Consider the following 23,288-nt stretch of genomic DNA (forward strand, 5'->3'; position numbering starts at 1 on the left):
ATGCTTGTTTATATACACTTCTGAACCATTTCCAAATTCCTTGGGTTTGCTAACTACTAATAGAAAGAAGATGCTGGTTCAGCCTGGAGAAAAGAAGGCTCAGGGAAACCCTTGCAATACCTAAGAGAACACAAAGCACAGCTCTTTAGGGTGGTGTACATTGGAAGGATGAGAGACAACGATGAAATGTTTTGCAATGGAGACAATCAAGCATTGCAACTGGTAGCCAAGAGAAGTTGTATAATCTGTGTCCTTGGTGCCTTTCAAGGTATCAATAATTTTCAATAATTTATTTCAACTGCATCAAATTTCTTAAAAGCCTATATCCAATATTCTTGTCACCTAATAGGTAATAGGGACGTTACAAAAATCTGTTGGAAACATTATAAACAAGCCTGATGCCAACCTAAATTCTAACCCCCCTTTTTCACTGAAGATTTCCTTGAGTAATTTCCACTGGGTAGTTTCAGAAAAAGGAGAGGGAAAGCCTTGTCCCACTACAAATTACAAGCTCTAAGGAGAAGAGGTCAGCATAGATTTTATGAAGAATCCATGCCAGAGGCTGCAGGATTCTATGTTCATTTCACACCTCTTATGGCTCTTGCTTAAATCACTAAGTAACAGTGCTGGCAGTTTGCAATAAGATGTAAAAGAGTTAAAAATTATTTTATTCACTGCTGTTTAATCTTTGTCTCTTCACTCCTCAAAGGAGACAATTCCACATTAAGACATCTTAATGGACAACAATGCGCATACTGCACAGCTCACTCATGGCACGACTAGCCGTGCATTTGGGGTGGATTGGCAGGGCCACACTTACAGATGAAGCAGATCCTGGCAACTTGCTGTACTCAGAGTGAACCATTCACATAAAGACAGTAAATACTACAGGTTTTGCTCATTTTTTGTTTCTAATAAAAGAGCATTACCTGAACTGCACACATCTGAAATCATTCACAAGACCATCCTAGTCAAAAAAACAGTGATGACGTAACTTAAACAGCCAGCTTTGAGGACTTACTAGAATTCAGCCATCAGAGATGTCACATCCAAAGCAGATGCATTAAACCAGAGCTTTGCATGAGCAAAGGCTGGCCAGATCCACCACACTTGCCACTAGCAGGCGACCTTGTGTCCAGCTGGGCAGGCTTTCAGGAGATGGGGGCCTGGTACACTATCAGCAGATGGCAACGGAACAATGATCAGAAGCATAGGAAGCAGCATTCAAATACATAGTGCAGCGAATGCTGCCACTTCTGTCTCTAGTGAGTACACCATAATTTAAATACATAAAGACTTTTACCTGACACACATAACCATTTTTTTTCCCTTCACTTGTGCGAGAACAACTGTTGTCCTACTGTGTGACTTGCTTTCTATTCGAAGCAACGTTCTGAACACAGGAACCGAGCTGTGCTATCTCATTTCAGATGCTAGCTCCATTTCAGCATAACCACCTCCATTCTTTTTAAGCAGCTCCAGATAAAACACACAAGTTTTTTATTTCCTCTTTTGACTTTGCAAAGCAAAGCACACTTAGACACCGAATAACTATTTTAAGAGACAATCAACTTTCCCAATGTCTTTCTGCCACAGGCAGGCTAACAATTATGGTTAACTCAATGGTTATACCATTCCGTGACTTATGTCTCAACATTCCTCAGAGTGTGAATTCAAGCAAACAACAAATTTGTAACGTCTGAACAACTCAGACAACTCCATCTACCAGGTAAATTTGTCATTTCTGAAGCTAAGCAGACTCATCGTCTCCTCAGACTCTGACACACTGCAGCAGCTCTGTCTGAGGATGAAGGAAAAGGCTCTGCTGGCACACAAAGGACTTGTGGTAACGTACCATTTTTCCTCCCTTCCCCCCAAACTCAGTTCTCATATTTGGATTACTAACTTCTGGATTGCTGTGCTTCAGTATCAGGTTTCAGGATGTAATTACCCTTACAAAAAATGAAGGGAAAATGCTTCAGTCTTTTTATTTTCCATGCATAAGCTAGAACTTATGGTGAAATCATTGCTGTAAATGAACAAAAGAAAATGTTTCCATGAAAAAAACTTCAATAAAAAGGTTTGGTTCATATAGATTACAGGCTGACAGGAGAGGATTAAGAAAATACAAATTTAAGAAAAACATTCTCATTTTAATAAATATTTTTATACTAAGGTTACTCTCCAAAATATCTTTGTGAAACAAAAAATCTACATTAAGTTCATGCCACCTGGAAACGACATTTCTAAATACATAAACCAGAACTGAATGCACATTTTTCAGGTCTTTTGAAAACACTCCATTTTCTCGTTCCTTATGTAACTGTAAGTACTGAAAGAGAAATTTCCAGCTGTGCCTTGTCAGCCTACGGACCGAACGTATTGTGCTGCTTTTCATTTTGCTTAACTGGGGTTTTTAGTTCTCCGAGTAACAGTATTAGCTGATTCTCTGCAGACAGAACAGAACAGCGCGTTGTCCCCAGGGAAAGAAGCTATTTCAGACTTAACTAAGGAATCATCTAACATGTTTCAACAACCCCTACTGTTTCTCTGTTTGTTTTAAAGATATCAGTGTGATTTTGTTTCATTTGCAACTGGAGACTAAATGACACCAAGCAGAATCTCCTGTTAGGTTAGATTACAAGGTAAAATGTTTTAAATTTTAAATTACTGCTTAAAGCGTGGTGTTGAATGGCTTAAACTACTTGTTAACTTTGCAAATATGTATGAAATAATATTAGCTATTTTTAGTAATACTAAACATAAATGCTTTTCTAGCTTAAGTATGCAATACCAGTTGATTTGCTTTATGTTTGGTGTGAATGTTTGCCACACACTTCAAGCTTAAACTAACTGAAAATGCAATTAGCTTTGCTGGTATGGCTAAATGTAACTCACTTCTGTGCAATCAGTTTAAAGGAGGGTATGTGAAAAATCTTGGTAAATCACTTTAACCCCTGTGTATCTTGAGAAATAACCATTACATTTTAGAAAGATGTCTGAATTTAGACCGAGTCTCAATTCAAGACTATCTTTAGATAAAGACAGATTATTTAATAAATTCTGATATTCTGGTATTCTAAAGGATCACTGGTTTAAAAATTAACTATTTCTATTACCATAACAACAAAATAACAGTTACTGAACTTACTGAAGATAAACATTTTGAAAGATACAAACTACTGAATGTACATGATAAAAGTAAAGGTTTTAAAGTTGTTTATGCATATCATGCATGATCTAAACTTTTATGGGTAAAATCAAAAAGGTATAGCAATGCAGTCATGTTGAGTGTGTCTGGCAACATGAAAATATAGCAGTTTGAATTTATTAGCTGTCTATAATCTTATTTTGAAACCTAATCTTTTATTACAAAAGTCTTATAAATTGAACAGGTTGAATTGTCAAGTTAAAAGTTGGCTGGCACTATACTAAATACAACTTCTTGATAATAATCTGAGGATTCTGGACATGGTTCTAAAAGGCCCAATGCATTTAAGGCCCTTTTCTTGTATGACATACACAATTTGGGTCTTAAAATGTGAGACACCACTTATTAAATAAGCCAATGACACAAACGTAGAAATTTAGCTCAGTATTTTGCATGCAAGGAACACCATTTGGTTTTAAGTATTAGTATTAAGTTTTCAGTACTGAAAGGCTAACTTAGGGTGAAAATATGTCATGTGAACAGGACTAGCCTAAAAGACATTCCCTTGGGGAGGGTGCTTTTTGTTTTTGTTTTAAAATTTGTTGTTACAATATTTTATGAAGGCAATTTTCACTCTATAATAATTGGATTTTAAATATAGTTTTATTATTTATATTGCAAATACTGCAAAACAGCAAAATATTGAGACAGTTTGTACAATAAATGTAATGTAATTCACACTGTATTTTTCCTGACTTCTAAAAATACCTATATTGAGAATTGAAAAGCATTTCAGTAATGTCACTATAAGACTGGTCACAGGAAGAAATGGTTAAATGTTAAAATGCACAAATGTAATGTACCAGTATTGCTACTACGTAGCTATGGTGTTATTACAAAGTGTACTATAAAAATGTGGCCATAATTGAGATGTCACTAACTCAACAGAATGAATACAGATGTTCAAGACTTTTCTTCATATACTCAGTTTTCCCTAAGGGCTCTTTATGCTTTTCATTCAAACATGTGGAACAGAAGTTTACTGTGTAATTTTATAGACAGTCATTACCACACAAGAAAGTTAGAAACCAAAAATATTAGGTCATTTGTCCTGTAAGATGAGGTACTAAGAAGCAAGCACTTTCTGAAAAAGATCAGACATAATCAATGCAGAGTACAGGCTTCTCCATCTATTTCATATGTTAACTAACAGTAATTTCTTTACATAAAAAGCCAGTATACAGTCTATACAGCATTTTTGGAATAACTGTTTTCTCATGGGTAGAAAGTGATGTGAATAAACTCAAGTCTGGATTGTTTTCATTACATGGAAATTTGTATGAGACACCTGGATCTCAAGATCCCTTAATAATGGGGTTACAAATAGTAGCTTATCTTAACAAAATTATGTAAATAAATATATATTTGCTATAATATTTTAAATTTAAAATAGTTGAACACAGAAACCATAATATTAGGAAAACATCAAACCATATTGTTTTTAAGCTTATTTACTGCCAACTTCCCATTTACCACAGAATATGAGAATTATGCTATAGAAAGCATCAAAAAATATGCAATCACATGCCTTATGTTAAAGAAAAGTTAGGCAACTTGTAACGAAAAACTCGACCGATTCCCTTAATCAGAAAATACCAAGATGTGTAAACTTTTAAAAAAATCTTTCAGGCAGAAAGTTCAGGTTCTTAAAGTAATATGAAGTAAGTATTAACACAATATATGTAACTGTAAGACTAACTCCAAAGAGAAAGACTACATATAAAGTCAGGCTGACAAACATCAAGAAAAAGCAATTTTGAATCCCCTTTTGACTTCCTTAGACAAAACTAATGGACATACTCTAAGCTTCATCTTGGACACAAAGAATAAGTGCTCTAAGTTTCAAGTTTTATCAGCAGTCACTAATTCTCAACATCACAAGAACACCAGTATCTTTAGTCTCAGTTAAATAAGTTCCAGGACAACAGTTTCCTTTCAGAAATAGTAATGCCAAGAGAGCTATGAAAAAGCATTAATAACTTTGGGTATGCATGCAGTAGTTACCCCACTGGGATAGCCTTTGCTTGATATGGTTTCCATGCATACTGCTGGATCCTGACTGCTCTGTTCTGGAATGCCACCTATTGGTGACAGTAAGTGTAACGTAAGCACTGCAACCTATGTAAGACGGTTCAAAATACGTAGATAATCTCCATTTCTTGGAAAGTAAATGCAGAACACAACCCATTAGAGATTGCCATTTCTAGACTACCTACGCAGAACTAAGATTCCATTAAACAAGAGGATGGCTAGAAGTGGAAGCAAAAGCAACATCTCTTTTCATCTACGGTGACAAATACCTTGCATAGAAATGATAAACCTAGGCAGCATTTGGAGCAGAATATCAAAAAAGAACTATGCATTTTTCTGTTACTTTGCCATTCCCAAGTTCAGAAGTTACAACAACCTGGAAGAAATATTAGGTATCAAAAAAATGCAGAAACACTTCACAGCTCTCAGGAGCTCCCTTTCTGGGAGCAGTAACCATTGCAAAACTACAAACGCCTCCTGGCACTGCAAATGTAAACTATCTGTACAAATTTAACTCCTAAATGCAAAGGTAATACCCCTTTAGCTGCAGGATTGATTGAAAAAGATACATTTTCATACTCAGTTTGACTCATTCAGCAGTCAGCTGCTAAAATATCCTTCTATCCAGTGGTACATTTTCATGGTCAGAGAACCACAGAAGTAAAATTGCTTAAATGAGCTCTCATAGGGCGATTTATTTCCAAGAGGAAACTTGCTTACATTGACCTACCATGCATTGGTCCACTTGCTTTAAGAAGTGCAACATTAGTCTGACACAATACTAAAAGCTCTCTAGATATCTAATTTTCTTCTTTCCCATTCCAGGACATTTTCCGAGACACATGAAAACATGCAGGCTTCATCATTTGTCTACTGTTTGCTGCTTGTCTCTCTGTGTATTGATTTTTCTCAAAATGAACCTAGTGCAGTTCTTAGGAGGCAAAGGAGAAGAATGCGCAATGGAGGAGCGGGGAAGGGCTCCACCGCCCAGCGCAGGTCCCTGAGACAGCCAAGGATGAAGCTTCCAGCTCCGGTTGCTGTAGCACCCAGCATACCTCTCATTAATATCGATGATGGTGTTATGGGAGTATTTGACTCTCTCATAGGTTTGGGTGGACATGAATCTAGTTATAGTGTCTTACCAGGTAAGAATTAAACCCCTCTACTACTTAGAGTAGACTAATTTTTCTCTTGATTTTAAATGAAACATGTAAAATCCTGAAAGCTTTATGTTATCTCTCTTTGCAACACAGAGTGAAACAAAACCTGATTACCTTTTGCTAAAGTAATTCTGTTGCCTTTTATAATAATTCCGTGTCTAGCATATGATACTTTTTAATTATTTATGCTTAAGCATTACAGATAATCCTGCTTTGCCACGTAACAGTAATTTTTCTGCAAATTGTCTGCATTCTCACTTCATTATATCTAATTAAAATTTTGCTGGGATAGTATTTTCATAACTTCAAATGTATAGCAAGTTTGAAGGCCCTTTTGGAGAATGTCTTGCTCAATATATCTCCAAAGTCAATAGAAGCCCTAACACCAATAACACAAGTGTTATTTAAAATGAATTAAGGTCTTGAATTTTTCTCATGTTTAAAAAGCAACATTCAAACTGTGTCTACATGCAATAGATTGGGAATAATTATTAATTTTGTAAATAAATCAATAACATAGTAATAGCTGCAATATGAAGCTTACATTACAAACAAATTTTATGTCTTCAGAAACAAACAAAAGAAACCACACCATAATTTCACTCGTCTTTACTAAAGCCTACCTTAGTAATTTTAACATGACTCTCTACAGTCCCCTCAAGGAATGCAAGACCAGAAAGCAATTGAAAATTTATATATGTAAGTATCTTTATGGTCCTTAGCACAGAAAGGGGACAGAACATTCTTGCACTACAGCTTTCATGACTTCATGTTCAACATTACAAATGGGAAATCTGGACTCACAAAACAGGAAATTAAGGCTCATCAAGAGTATAAAAATCAGACATCTGTTCTAAAGATAAAAAATTCTGAATACTACTATAAATATTTTTTAACATTGAGAACCTACTTACTAACCAATTGAAAAATCATTGAGATGTTATAAAGTTTCATTTCTTTTCATAGAAAGAAGTTCAAAGGTTGAAGAACAGACACTGGGATGTTGTGAAAGACCAATACAGGGTCATGTCTGCTCTATAGCTCAGGAATATAAAGGCTTCCATTCCAGCACTAAAAGATCACACACTGAATAAAAACACCATATGCAATCTTATGAACAAAATAAGAAATCCCTGATTACCTCTTCTCTACATAAAATGATAAATAATCTATTTTCATAAGCAAAATTTAGACTTTTTAAGCGTATCACACACAGGAGGCACAACCACTATGTTAATAGCTCTCAACTTTACGGCAAAACATATTTTAGTCATATTTTCTTAACAATTACTATTTGTTGCAAGTCCGTACTTTCAAAAAGGATGAACCATTTCAAATTCAATAGTTTAAAGTAAGGGAAACTAGAAAAACTCTTAACTATAGCATGTCTAGTATATACTACAGTATTACTCTTCTAATACATAATGTTAAACTTTCATTTAAAAAAAATATATATAATTAAACAGGAAAATGCCACATAAATTGCACACACTTTATGTAAGATATTCCAGTTTCTCTGTCAGAGACCATCAGTCATGCTGAAATAATGCATAGTCCCCCCCCAGCCACTCCCCATTTTTTTTCTTTCTATCTGGACTTGCATCCAAAAGCTGAGCTAAAACCACTGAACTCATTTTATTTGGAACCTCATGCTGGATTTACACCATATTTCCAAAGGTTAAAAGTCCTGTGCTTATATGCCAAACACTTCAACCACAAGGTATTTTTTTAGTCTAGCTTTTAAAGTTCAAAATTTTTGTAAGTTAATGTCAGATTTGGAAAAAACAGAACCTATTAAATAATAGAACACTATTATTAATCATGCTTCAAAACAGAAAAAAATACAACCCAAAACCCAGAACTGAATTTTCATTCTTCTAGCTACTTATTCTGCTGTGAGTAGCCTAAAAAAACAATCTACAAATACCATTTGCAGGATGCAAACTAAGAGCTTAAATGGAATTTTAATGGCAACCAAAGGTATCTCTTTCCTCCACATAAAAATCATGTGAACTCACTGAAATTAAATCAAAGAGTTCACCACAGCATAAGGTAATTTACAGTTGTTTGTACTTTACAGACTAAATAACATTTGCCTTTTAAGCAAAGCAGAATTGTAAGTACGATGTTGCACTATTTCTAATATGTTTTAAATGTCACTTCTCCCTACTCAATGAATAAGAAGTTTAGGGGGCATCTCAACCCAGTCTTTACTCCGTCATGTATGTGAATTCCAAAGGAAGGACTGATAGCAGTTCTGCAAAGCAATAAAGGGGTACCTTCTTTGCCTGTGAGCACCCACTCTTGTTTTGTCTTTTAAGTAACTCTCATGCATACAGAAAACAGAATAATTTGTTAGAGAAGTGGGCAGAGGCCAAGTCCTGCCATCCCATAACTTTATGCTTATTCAGACAAGATTTGCGCCAATTTTAGATACAGTGTAGTAGCCCAAACAAAATAAAGAATTGAAGGAAGTATAGAAGAATTTCCATCTCAAGCCAGATATGTTGCCCAGAAACAGCTGACATTTTATTGTTTAACATGAGAAAGTGTAGTGTCTTTTTGTGTTTCCTTTGGAGATCATTTAAAAGAAACACAGTGGCTTACTGGCAAGTACATAAAAAACAGAAGTCTGGATCCAGCAAACAGTAGAATTATAGATACCTGGGTAGAGTGACAAAAGCTTACAGCCAACTAACATTTGGTCTGGGCTAACTCATCTCCTCCCTCAGTTAACATGGCTTAAGTTGATCAGAGCACAACTTTATGCTGCAGAAACTATATATATATAACCTGGACTACTGGACCTTTGAAAAACACGGGATGTAACTGTTGAAAAGCTTCCTTTCTCCCCTATCATCCAATCTTAGGATGATTCTGATAATTAATACTGATTTTAGAAAACGAGTTAATGTCCAATGGGAATACTTTTGTTATGAAATTAAGACTAGAACTGCCTTGAAGGACTTTGCAAAATTTTGAGTTAAATATTAGTATCAGAGATAGGTTCAAGCTTTTATTTGAAGCAAATCTGTACAAGTTTTGTTAGAGACTACCCTGCCCATTCTCCCTTTACAACTGAACAATCAAGCAGGAAGTGGGGCAAGTTGATATGAAAACTACCTCTGCACACAATCCTTCCAGTGACAATGTCTGTCTCAAACGAAAGCCTCTTGCACTTAAATTCCATTGAGATAAGATTTTTCTACTGTATTAGACAATCTTTATACTGGCTGAAGGAGAAAGTGAAACCATCCCTAGGAAAAGAGGAAAATTTCTCTTTAATTTGCACTTTCCAGTGTATAATGTAGAAGTGGTTTTTCAGCTTGAAACAAATCCTTCAGCAATGCATTCTTACAGCAGTCACGCAGAAAAAAAGGAAGATGTATAGAGTAAAGTTGTTTACCAGGTTCAGAGGTATGCTTGCAAACAGGAAAAAAAATTGCATAGTATGAAGAATCTCAGCCTCAGTTTTCCATTTCTCAAAATACAAAAAAAAAAAGTCACACTAAAGGGCAATGTTTATCCTGGAATCTGGATGAAGACTGCCTAGAGAAACATTTGCTGAGGTAAACTCCATCACTGGAAGGAAAGAGAGACTTGGAATAACTTCCTTCCTAAGTCTTCCTGCTCTCTGAACAATTTGCCTACTAAACATCTGAATTATAGTTCGCAACGTAATCTCTTCTACATTTTTTTCCTCAAATTTTCAACTAGTACCACAAGGAAATCTCATTTTTGATAGATTATTTTTCAGAACCTTTGGAGAAAGTATTTATTAGTACAAGAAGATGTAAAAACTTGGCTACTTTCATAGGAAAGAGTTTTGTTTGTTTGTTTTTCCAACGAAAGGGAGAGGTGATGCTTGCCATCTTACTAGCCAATACAGAGCAGACTTTACTTGCATTGTCTATGAACAGTCACTACAAAGTGAATATTGACACCCACCTGGTTCCTCAGAGCCTTAACAAAAATTTCTCATTTAGTGTGAAAGACATTAGTAAAGATGTCCCTTGCACGTGAGAGAAACAGCAGGGGACCTGGAGAAATGATTCTGAAGTTCTGCATGATTCATTTTAATGTCATAGTAATGAAGAAATTTTATTCTTCTTCCTCAACTGTACCTATGCACGACTTTCATTGAGGTCTGTGATTTCTGCTTTTAATTTCTAAGGATGGAGAGGAAAGAGGAGATGTCATGCACAAAACCCCCAGAAACTCACCATCTAGATTTAGTTTTCCCATGTTAAGAAACTCTTAAAAGAAATTTGAATCATTCAGGAGTTTTTCTAAAAGAGGAAGCTGGTAGGGGTCCTCATCAATTGGCATAACTATTATGATGACTGCGTGAAACAGTGGGAGCAGACAGAGATTAGAGAATACTCATTAGCTGAAGACAACGCTAACAAGAAAAGTAAGGACTAAGGATATGATACTTAGAATGGGGTGTATTTTATGTGTTTTCAAAATAAGAACAAAATAGTAGTGCTTATTTTCAAAGTTTTGATGTAAGAGTCTGTTGTTTTTATTTCTGTTTAAGCTTTCTATTTCTTTTTCTTAGGAAAAAAGGGGCAGTGCACAGCTAATGGGATGATTATGTTTGATAAAGCTGTCTGGTCTCCCAAGCCCTGTGTGACTTGTCTCTGCTCAAATGGAGAAGTAATCTGTGATACAGCCATGTGCCACCCTCTGAAATGTCCGAAAACTATTATACCTGCAGGAGAATGCTGCCCAGTTTGTTCTGATACTGGTACAGTACATCATAATATTTTTACTGTTTCTAACCTAACTCAAGCAAAACCTGACATAAAAGTTACACTTAATATTATCAAGTATTACTAGCTACCCATTATACAGTTATAGAGAAAACAAGCCCTGAATTATGTGGAAAGAGCAGGTCTAGATGAGTATGAGTTAATATTTAGAAAGATAATTTTATATATATTTCATTTTTTCTCCTACATTTATAAAAATTTAGTAAATATACCAAGAACGAACATCTGGTTACATTTTATATCCCATCTCCATTCACAAAGGATCGATAATTACCTACTAGCCACTATTATTAATATAACATCAAGTCTAGAAAGTATTTGTTGAAAGCGTAAAAACACATGCACCTATTTGATATAAATCAAGAGGAGAAAGTTAAGAGGAACAAGAGGATGACAATCATGCTTGTGCTTCATACAAATTATACAAAAGTGTTATTTTTAAAAATAAAAGGAACTGAGGAGACAAAGATAAAATGTGATTTCCTTTCACTGTTCCCAATACCCTCCATCTGCAAAGTACTAAACCTAACCTCCTTTTATTGTCAAGTTACTATTTAGCTTTCTTTTTGCGTGTGTATGTCTAACACACACACATAAAAATGTACTGAGACAGGACAGAAATTAACTGTAGAACTAGAAATCATGTTACTTGAAACATTTCAACTCCATTTATTGGACTTGCCCTGTTACACTAGTAAAAGCTGCACTTGGCAATTGAGTTAAAACATTTCCCTGGTTACCTCTACACCTAGAGCCATCTCTACACTTGGCAGTCCCTTACACAGGAGAACATGCAATAGCCTTTGTGAATTTTATTCAAATTACCTTCCTCCTACTCCCAGACATATTTTTTCACTTCTCTAGACCCCTGCATCAACACCAAAAAATAATTATTATACTAATGCAGAAAGGAAGGCAACAAAGGCCATGTTCAATTCTTTCCACTTTTTTTTTCTAGAGTTGCAGAGAGTCATACCCACCCACAAAATATTTTTCTTGGTTGGCTTAATCATTCATCAAAGTCTGACTCTTCTGTCAAGCAGCAATATAATACCATATTTTCATTCTTTCAAATCATATTCTAAGGGAAATACTACTCTTCTATAGTTACTGTTGATTTTTTTTTTTTATGTGAAGGGAACATTGTTTACCAAAACTTTGGTTTCATACATTCTCATCAGACTTTTTTGTTTGTTTTATTATTATTATTCTCATTACCTGGTCAGATTCTTCATTGGATTCAAATATTATTTCACTGGATGACATAACTGAGTTGTCTGGTGATTCTCCAGCACCCAATGACCTTGACAACCCCAATGTTCTGCCATCAGCACATACTCAAACTGAAAAAGATGAACTGCTCAGAACAGAAGTGGTAGAGTTTAAAGAGAAAGATGTTCATAGGAAGGATGAAAAAAAAAGAAGAAGGAAAGGCAAAAAAAATCGACAGAAGTATAAAGTGTATCAGAAAGAAAAGAAGCCTATCACAAGAAAGGATGAAGAAAGAAGGCTACCATTTGAAGAGGAAGACCTACAACTTCAAAAAGAAGAAATAAAGAAAAGGGAAGAAGTAAGAACAAGAGAGAGAGATACAGAGGAAGAACAGTATGAAAGTGATGAAGATGATGGTACTTTCGGAATGCCATCTCATTTCCCCATTCCTATTCCACCTATAGAAGCTCCTCCTTTGCCATCTGGATGTTCCACCTCAGAATCCACAGTAAGCTGTATTAATGCCAAACTTACACAAATACCACCCATCACAGATCCAGATCTCACAAGTCTAGACCTTACAGGTAATTAGTGGGTCTACTTATTGTTTTTCTCTTGAATTAACATTAACCATTCTCAAATCCACTCAGCAGTAGCATTAATACATAACAATTTCTTATCGTAGAAATACATTAATTATTTTACAGCTAAGTCTCTAACACAAATTAAAAATGTAAGATTTTTTTTTTATACTAGAGGTTAAATAGTAATATGAACATATCTATCTATAAATATTGTATATAATACAACTATTTCTGTTACACATTTTTACATGTACAGTACTACACAACTCAATACATACTGTAACTCAAACTGTTGTCTTGAATTCTGTCCTAGGAAACATTATTACTACTATCTCAGATGAAGCATTCAATGGGATACCTAATTTGGAATGGATTGATTTGAGTAAAAATAATATTACCTCTTCTGGCGTAGGTCCACATGCATTCAAAGTAAGAAAATCTAACTTCTCTATTATCCAATGACTGAATATTACCTGAAGGAAAGTTTTTCCAGTTTTAAATCTCTGGATCTAAAACAGTTCACACCTAATACATATAACCACAGTATAATTACAATACAATTAAACGTGGTTATTTCAAGAAATTACTCCTACAGTCAAGAACAGCCAGAGATTTTTGAATGACATTAACCAAGCATTAAATGTTAAATAATCATAAGTAAGAAACACTGGCTACTACTGCACTGCTACTGAAAAGTCTTCAAAATCCTTGTGGTTAATGAAATGGTAACTGTGATCATGCTATATGTTTAACCATGTATTTTAGACCTTGATAATCTGCATTCTCTTCTTCATCCTTATAATTAAGATCCTGAAAAAGCTCAAACGCTTGTATTTGGATGGAAATATGCTGGTACATATTCCCTCTAGATTGCCATCAACTTTGGAAGAAATAAAAATAAATGACAACCAGCTCCATGCCATTGACGAAGATGCCTTACAAGGTATTCAGAAAAATAATATCAATCATATGAAAAGGTTACAATACATCTGAAAAGCAGACTGTTCAACCAAATGCATCTGATTGGATATAACCAGAAAAACAATTACTAGCTTTAAGTGTCGTGTTTTCAAAAGGCATCAAAAGCTGAAAGATTTGCATGACTGAGTTTTTAAAAACTGCATTTTTCCTTCTTATATAACTGTTACTTTCCCAATTAAGTTATATTTAAAGTTGCTAAGTTAAAGTTGAAGTATGCTGAAGATACGTACTCTCTTGACCCATAACCTGATCACTCTGTGTCAAATAACACAATCAGAGCAACCCATGATGATTTTAAGTCAAACTAAATGTAGGCTGATACATGATCCATGTCATAATTTGACTACTTTTTGCTCCCTTTCCTCTGCTGCCAAAAGGGTCCCCATGGAAACAGGATCAGTTTAGTGATACAGCTCTCTATGGAGCAATAAAAATGCTTGAGCTGTGACAAAGGAAATGTAGGACAAAGGGGTTACAAGAAACTTTCAGTTTTTGTAACGATCAGATTGTACTGTTAGGAGGAACAGTATAAAGCTTCTGTAAAAACAAACAAGCAATCAAAAAATCCCCACAGTTATGTGGTTTATGTGTGAATGAGGAACTTTTCATTATGAAATAGTATTTCTTGCTTACATATACTGATCAACACTGCTTTCTTCTGAGACCTACATTTGGATGGCTGAGATCTACATGATCGTTTCCATTGGGAGGTGGAACAGTATAATCTGTGAAGGGTTCTCAACACTTGGTACAGTAAGTGGCTGAAAGGAGTCAGACAGGGAAGGGAAGGAATGACTAAGAAAGAGTAACATATCCACTGTCACATAAGTGACGGGAGACCCATGGGGATCATTGGGCAACTGCACAAAGGTCAGCGCCAGCACAGAAACATAGCCTGCGTAGAGCCAGTGAGGCCTAAAGGACCTGTAAGAACTAGCCCCAGTTCTTGCAGCTGTCTTTTCCATTCTGAGTGGGAGAGAAAACTATAAATAAGAAGCCTCTATTAAATCTCTAAAATTCTACAAATTAATCAAAACCAATTCTATGTCTATGAGATAATGAATTAAAACCCTTTTAGAAAAAGCCTACATTTTTTCATTACTGTGAACTGATTATATTAATGTTTAAGATGCTTTAACACAAATTAACTAGATATGAGATGGCATTCACTAACAGGAATTCCTACTTTTTTTCCCCTCCAGATTTAAAGAACCTGGTTACCTTGGAATTAGAGGGAAATAAACTTAGTGAAGCAAATGTCAGTCCTTTGGCCTTCTATCCTTTGAAAAGTCTCTCTTATTTGCGACTGGGAAGAAATAAATTTAGAATTATCCCACAAGGTCTTCCCACTACTCTTGAGGTAAAAACCAAACCAAACCAAAAAAAAGCAAGCTTTATTTTCCAGCCATTCTATCATCCTTTTTACTGCTTTACTATCATCAGATGAAGATTAAAATTAATTTTATATATTTGTTTCTAGATATACTAATTCTTATTCCTAAATCTTTCTTTACAGAAATTTACTTAACACCAACTTCATCCCAAAAGGTGTCTCTCAAGTCTGAATTTCTCTAGTATACTCTCACAAAATAGTATAGCCTGCAAGAAAATTTAACAAAACTATCAGTCCTGTTTGTTCAGTCACGCAGCATTCATATAGCCTAATACTGATAATGTCTTAGTGCAAAAACGCTGTTCACAAGATAGCAACAATAATAATGAGAGACATAGAAAACCTGTTTCATAATGAAAGACTGAAGGAACCAAGATTTTCTAGGTCTGGAAGAGAGAGAAAAACAAAAAAGCTCTTTTCGTGCCTATAGCTAACCATCCTTTTCCTTTTTTTTGGCAGGTCTAAGTCTCATTTTTCCTGGTTTTCCAAATCTTTGCTGAATTCTTCCTCATTTGGGGATGAGGGGCTGAACAAGTTTCTTCCCTGAGCAATTTCATCCTCTCTTGATTTTTAATCAAATAATTTCTTCTTTTGGTACTCTCCTATCTCCTTCCTCTGCCTAGAATTGGAACTTTCATTTGTTTTGGTTTTTGTTTGTTTTGATTTATCTATTTGTTTTATTTAAGGACAAGTGTGAAAGATATTTTCCTCCTCTTCATTCTCTGTCTAGTTTCATTTGTCACATACCTCAGTCTTCTCTTCAAAGATCATTCTTGCTACCTATTATTTTCATGATCTCTATCAATTCTGTCTTTCCCTTTCCTCTTCCTCATTTCAGTGTCCTTGTATTTATTTCTTTTTATTCATGGGATCATCCATAATCTGAAATGTGAAGGGAAAAAACAGAAAGCTAGCTCTAGCTAAACCAGCCATATCTTTTCTATAGCAATAGCTTCTGCTGCAGCTACTGCCTGCAACTTTTCTTTGGCCTAATGTTCTCCATTTCCCATTCACTCAGACTTTACAGGTTTCTTTTTTTCACTGACTTGGTCCCTACAGCAAACACCTGACAAGTTTTTCTACTTGCTCATATGCTTTGGCAAAATCTAATTTTAAACCAACACTTAATAAGCATACAGACAACAAATTTCAGGCTAAGAAGTCACTCTTCTCTTTTCCCAAAGCCCTCCTCTGCAGCCCTTAAATGCTATTTCAGATACTTCATAAACTTTAGTCATTGCTCCTTTTTTTTTTCATGTCATTTTTATCCGACGTTACAAGCCATTATCAGGAAGTTAATCTTTGGTTTTGTAAACCACAGTTTTGATACATTGCAGACTCACAGCATTAAGTTTTGTAAAACACTGACATTGTATTTTGCTTACACAAATTTTCTTTCCATATGCTCTTATAGGAGTTATACCTTGAAAATAATCAAATTGAAGAAGTGTCAGAAATTTGCTTTAACTATACAAGAAACATAAATGTCATTGTGCTAAAGCATAATAAATTAGAAGAACACAGAATAGCACCTTTAGCTTGGATAAACCAAGAGTAAGTACGAATCATTTAAAATAATTTTATGTTTCTCTGTTACCCGTTAAGTCAGATAATGAAATAAATATTTAGACTTCATTACTTTTAACTTGAAATTCTGTGTATCTTTTGATTTGATAGTTTCCCTTAACTATTTTTTCTTAATTTCCTTTGCTTAAATTGTATAATCTAGGAAATATCCAGTCAGCTTTAAAACAAAAGTGATCTTATACCTCAAACCTGTACCATATTAACATATAAGTGTAGATAATTTTTCTGACCATCCAATCAAATAATTAATATTATCATTAGTACTCCATACAATTACATGATAATTTTGTATTAATATATTATTCTCAGAGGTAATTTTAAGATAACTGAATATTGTGCTAGTCATATTACCCATTAGATTAAAAAATACAGAAGTAAGTAAGTAAATAAGTAAATAAGGGAGGACTGCACAGCCCCGTTACGTGAGAGTAGAATACAATGTGAGAGTAGAATATAAGCAGAGCTGGCAATAAGAATGAAAGAAGCAAAAGACTGCACCGCTTTTGTTTCTTCTGACAAACACACACCTAAACTGAAATATCCAACTAGAGAAGAACTGGCAAACACGTGTTGTCTGCTCTCCTCATTTGCTAGTTATCATCCTGAAGCTTTAAAAATAGCTCCAATGATACCAGCTCTGCTGAGTACTTAACATTCATCACAGTATATACCAAGATGGGTTTTGGGAGGCATAAGCATATTAGCTGAGCATCCATGTGTCATCAACCATCCAAATCTTCAAAATTTAAGAAGTGGGTCACGTTGCAGAGACAATGGGACTATTCTGACTAAAATAAGACTACCGTCCAAATCACTTTTCTGTCCCACAAAAGTTAATGCTACTTAAAATCTCACTACTTAACACACATGGAATACTCAAGTAGTTTCTGTGGAAATGATGTGTTGAGCTACACAGTGTATCTTGCCATAACTTATCAGCTGCAGTCCTAGCAGTTGATTTCTAGATTTGTAAACTGCTTAATGTGAAAAGAACACACTGTTACTAACAGCTGCTTTCAGCTCTGTGAGGGAAGCAATCTGGAATGCTTCTAAAGCAGCCATTCACAAAACAATTCAGTTTAAGATGGGCTTTAGAATAACATTTAAAAATCCATGTCAATGGGATGAATGGCAAATTCCCAAGCTTAATATGTACATTCCAGGGTTACACATTATTACAATTCTGCAATGCTTATCAATCACAGACTAAGCCCAAGTTTCCTCTGTTCAACCCTATCTCTACTCATTACTGTAGATTTCTTCCTGTCAACAGAAATCATTATGCTTGTCTGATAATTAACGACTTCAATTCTTTCTGTTCCCAGAGTAATTATGCAGACAATGTTCCATCAAATGCATTCTGTTCCATTAACAGAAACAAATTTCTCTTTGAAAAGAGAATTTTTGAGAATTTCCGTGTTACCATGTTAAAAGCATTATTTTGTAGAGACTGTAGCATTAACAATACAGTATGCTATAATGTTTCCATCCCATTTTCTTTCTCCGTTGATGCAGGAACTTGGAATCAATTGATCTCTCCTATAATAAGTTGTATCATGTTCCTTCCTATCTGCCAAAATCCTTACTACACCTGGTACTTATAGGAAATCAGATTGAAAGGATTCCAGGATATGTCTTTGGTCATATGAAGCCAGGGCTGGAGTATCTCTACCTGTCCTTCAACAAACTCACTGATGATGGAGTAGATCCGGTATCATTTTTTGGAGCATATCACTCTCTGAGAGAGTTGTTTTTGGATCACAATGAATTGAAGTCTGTACCTTTTGGAATTGAAGAAATGAGAAAATTACGTTTTCTAAGACTGAACAATAATAAAATAAGGTAATAGTAAGCTTTTTGTTACATTAATGGCATTAAAATAAAAGTTATAAGACATGTTTTCTTTTAAGGACTTTTAGTAAATACTTTCTTTTTTAAAATTTGGAGAAGGAGCTAAATCCCGGCTCTTCCACTGCAGCATTACTTCTGCACATAACAGGAGAATAGTGCGGTTTCACCTTCCCTCCTAGCTCTTGAAAATGCTCACAAAGATGCTGAGCACCAATTCTCTCCAGGAAATCTCCCTGTAATACTGCTGGGGCCACACACCCACTAGGACAGCTCCAGTTGGATAAGGCACAGCAAAGTACCAGCTTTTTCTGCTTTTGGGTCAGAAACCAAACAGGTTATAAAAAAACTGAAAGGAGTTTTCAGCTGTTTATGACCACTGACCATGTCTTTTCAGTACTTCTCAGTCAGCTCCAGCTGCTAAGTCAGACATTTTTTGTTTTGTTTCCACTGTTTCCAAAGCAGAGGAATGATAGATGAAGGATCTTATGTATGTTATACACTAAGTTTCATACTTTCATACAACTTGGCAATACTTTTCTCAGGAAAAGGAATTATATGGTATAAATGAGAAAATGCAAGGAGAGAATTTAAGAAAGAATGATGTCCAAAGCTCTTAAATAAATATCTTAGAAAATTTAATTTACTAAACAACATTTTCAAATCTTAATAAATCATATCTCTGAAATAAATTATGAAGTTATGTGCTATCCGTACTAATTAAAATATAATCCCCCCCCACAATATCACAGGACGGTCCCTCCAGAACGCATCTGCAGGACTCATCCCGACGATGATGTCAATGACAACAGTGAAGAGGACGAGAATGAAGATTCACGTCTAGAACACGTTCACCTTGAAAACAACTACATCAATACGAGACAGCTATCACCACATGCATTTTCATGCATAAGATCCTATTGCAGTGTTGTTCTTAAACCACAGAAGAGTAAATAAATACCTAACTTTTGCATTGCAAAACCTCTCTAGACAAACAGGTTTATTTATTCTCTGCTACCAAAAGGTCTGTCTATTTCTGATCTAAACCCTTTTTGCTACTATAAATAAGATAGAAGACATTATTTACTGTAGTAAGGTATTGGTACATTTCTTAATACTGTTTCATTATACGAAAGGTTAAATGTAAAAATAGAAGCTCAAGACTGTCATAAATTTCTATTTCCATTTCTACTGACGAAACTTCTACTTCAATAGATGATATTGTGAGCTCAGACACACCTCCACAACATCAAATTTCAGAAGAGTCATAGAATATGCTGAGTGGAAAGGGACCAACAAGGATCAGAGAGTCCACCCGTGGGTCCGCACCATATGCCTGAGAGCACTTTCAGAACAGAATAATATAGCTAAACACTCAACTTGTTCCAATCTAAACTGACTAATTGAATTTATGCCATTTTAAATGATAGCATTAGCTTTAAAAATGATAGAAATGAAAATCCTTAAACTATGAACATTCAGGTAGTGCAAGGATCAAATTTCTTAAAACATACCTGGTACTGGAGAAATTTCCTACACAGATTTTTTTCTCTTCCACCTGACATTTCAAGGAAAAAATACTAAACTCTTTGTTTTAGAGAGATGACGCCAGTATTCAAACGTGGAATTTGATGAGTTAGAGGAACTAATTTCTGCCTGGGTTTTTTAAACAGCCTATAAATTATTATTATTTTTTTATTTTTAAACAAGGATGGTAGGTCCCATTCACTTGTACAATCCTTAGTTTAATCAGATTTTTATACTGTACAGGAACAGGATCATGTTGCCTATTTATATGACTAATTAGACTTGCTTGAAACTTTCAAACATCCAGTTAGTAGTTATTTGAAAGCTTCTAGATAGTCAAAAATCACCCTTGTAGAGACAATATTGATAGAGCAGTTTCAGTTATACATTTGATATTAATGTTTGCTTAGGTACACAAAATAAGTATTTATGAATAGATCTGTTTCCCTAGAAAGGGGTTCAATCTCTTGGAGAGTTCAAAGAAAAGAAGCCTTTTTAATATTCTGCTCCGGTTTTAATATTACATTCTTTTTCTAAAGTGGTCTAAATTTTTTTTTGAAAGAAAATACCTAATATTTTTCTTTTAAAGAATAAATTCCATTAAAATTCGAAGTAATTCTAACATCTTTCATATTTATTAAATTCTACAGTATTTTCTTGAAAGAGTAGGCTTGTGATAGGAAATGATTAGAGAAAACTGACAAGTCATTATTTTTCACACAATTACTTTCCACTTGCTCTTGGGCTATTCTGTAAGGAATGAAAAAAAATTTACTCTGTTTTCTCCAGTACAAGAGGTATGCTGCTTAATCTTCAGAATGGGTGGGAACAAAGGACGAAATGGCTTAATATAGGGACTGACATTTCAAAAGGCATATAAAAGCTGTAAGCAACTGCACACCATAAAAACCTTCTAGGGATACATATCAACTACTGAATTGTAATTTTCTTCCCTTCACTCTGGAATTGAGGGTTTCATGATGCATTTCCCAAACATCCCAATCTACTGCCAGCAAATATGCTATATAATCAGCATAAATACATCACTCACGACCATTTAACTGTGAAGGTTCCTCCCCCCCCCATTTTAACATAATATAGACAGTATATACAAACACCTGAATTCTGTTTTCTCTGAAGCTATACAATCATGATGAAAGCAAAATTACCTTGTTCTAACTTTAAGTTCTCTCTTATTCAAATAAACTATTACCTGCAAGGCACATTGGTACTTCATGTGCAGTGAGTCAAAATACAATGTATGTCTTGTAAGAAAAAATCCTAAAATGTGTGGACTGTTGTAAAAAGATTGCTTTGGATATTTTGTTGGTCACAAGTCATATGGTAATGATTTCTTTCTCCAGTATGTGCTTTTTCACTTTTAAGATATCATAAAAGTGAATTCTAAGCAAGTCATTTGTCTAAGATCTTTCCTCCGGTCACTTAATACAATGAGTACCGAGCTTATTTGAAGTTACACTATGATGAGTTGTTCATACAAGAAGCACTTGATAACATAACATGACAAAGTAAAGTTATGGTACAAATATAATGCCACAGCAGTGAAACAGAGAGACTGAAGGAAAAAAATTCTGGAGACAGAACAGAAAAGTAGCACAGGCAAAAGACCAAGAAGGAGAAAGAAGTCAAGGGATGGATGTTATGTAACAAATGGATGGTTGCTCACTTAAGAAATACATGGACAATTAAACTTGATAACGTTTCCATATGCCAAATGTAAGCAGTTTAAGTCCGCTCACTCTTCAAAATCAGCCGCTAAATTGGAAGTGAAATGGGCTTTATTTTAAAATAAATAAATCCCTCTACTTTTTAAGAGTGAGTCTCAAAGGATTTTATAAACAAAGCAAACAGGATTATAACCATTTTACAGCTTGTGACAGTAAGACAGAGAAGTGACCCGACCATTCTTGGTCAAGAAAAATATGGGAACAAAGTCAGAATCTTTTGGCTACCAGAAGGGTAAAAATATGCAAAGACAGCTCAACAAACAAGAAAATAATAGTAATAAAAAACCCTACAGCTACTGTTTATTCTCTAAAATATGTTTTAGTAAATAATTTTTGCAGGCTTGCATTGCAATTTAATATACTTCAATAGGCGTTTAAGAATAGAATATAGTTCTGTTAAAGTATTATTCGTCTCAGAAGGCTCTTATAGAAATACTATGAAACACACCCTGTAATAACCTTCTTGTTATATTCTTCTGGAATTGAAATAATTTGCTTGAGCCCCAGTGGTACCAATCCCTCGAAAATCTGCTAAGTCTTACAGACATTGACACCACCTGATCAACAAGAAGCTCAGCTGAGATGCTTGGAGAGACTTCCCATTACTCCTAGGCAGGTGGCATAATGACTGCTCACAGGAGTTCAGTGTGTGCAAACATGCAAATCCCTGCTGAGAATGTGACTCAGGAAAAAAACTGTTAAGCCAATCTTTTATCAAGTAACAATTTTGAACCAAAATCAGGTTTGGGTGGATGCACAGAAGTGCTCTCATTTCTCCTGTTCTCCAGATGCAGATGTAGCTGCAGTTCATATTCCGGGAGAGACTCAAGAGAGAACAAGCTGCAGATTGCTAAGACTGCAAAGAGATGTCTCATTAACCATTTAACCATTTTTTTTAACCATTTAAGAGAGCAAACTGCTTGGAGTAGGGCAAAAATCTGAGTAAAATCCTGTTAGTCACCCAGCCATAGACAAATGTAAGGTACATATATCTGAATATATGGGTGTAATGTGTATGTTGAAACTATGAGAGGGTAATATATAAAGGCAGTAAGAGACCAAGAACTGCAAAGGTTAGGATTCAACAGCATTAGTAACTTCAAAACCACAATGCTTTGAGGCACAAGAGGAAATTTGGGGCTTTATACTCTGTTATATTTCTAAGTCATTATTTGCATTGTTCACGCATGCATCATACATAACAACTTGGACAAGGGCTGCTAAATCCTTC

The 23,288-nt window shown here is 34.9% G+C and overlaps 2 protein-coding genes across 4 annotated transcripts in view; one reads left to right on the plus strand and one right to left on the minus strand.

Annotated features, from left to right (window-relative positions):
* The window catches only part of CENPP (centromere protein P), a 138,043-nt gene that overhangs the window by 24,712 nt on the left and 90,043 nt on the right, over positions 1-23,288 (minus strand). The gene's annotated exons all lie outside the window — the stretch shown is intronic.
* ECM2 (extracellular matrix protein 2) lies at positions 1,533-21,722 on the plus strand. 2 transcript variants are annotated; one of them, XM_050712882.1, is made up of 11 exons: positions 1,533-1,846; positions 2,566-2,645; positions 6,068-6,387; positions 10,964-11,152; positions 12,404-12,973; positions 13,287-13,402; positions 13,781-13,916; positions 15,157-15,314; positions 16,762-16,901; positions 18,450-18,776; positions 19,535-21,722. In XM_050712882.1, exons 3-11 carry the CDS (start codon positions 6,093-6,095, stop codon positions 19,737-19,739), a joined length of 2,136 nt encoding a protein of 711 aa, XP_050568839.1. In that variant the 5' UTR covers positions 1,533-1,846; positions 2,566-2,645; positions 6,068-6,092; the 3' UTR covers positions 19,740-21,722. The 2 variants fall into 2 exon arrangements, with proteins under 2 accessions (XP_050568839.1, XP_035414145.2); XM_035558252.2 differs by lacking the exon at positions 1,533-1,846 and having other exon boundaries at positions 2,382-2,645.

The sequence above is a fragment of the Cygnus atratus genome, chromosome 10 (genome assembly GCF_013377495.2).
Source record: "Cygnus atratus isolate AKBS03 ecotype Queensland, Australia chromosome 10, CAtr_DNAZoo_HiC_assembly, whole genome shotgun sequence".
Taxonomy (NCBI): domain Eukaryota; kingdom Metazoa; phylum Chordata; class Aves; order Anseriformes; family Anatidae; genus Cygnus; species Cygnus atratus.

Bases quoted from the DNA above. Each gene is read 5' to 3' on its own strand.
- ECM2 (XM_050712882.1), top strand. From the start codon at position 6,093: ATGCAGGCTTCATCATTTGTCTACTGTTTGCTGCTTGTCTCTCTGTGT. The intron at 13,917-15,156 runs GTATTCAGAAAA...TTTCCCCTCCAG, and splicing joins TGACGAAGATGCCTTACAAG to ATTTAAAGAACCTGGTTACC. The intron at 18,777-19,534 runs GTAATAGTAAGC...ACAATATCACAG, and splicing joins CTGAACAATAATAAAATAAG to GACGGTCCCTCCAGAACGCA.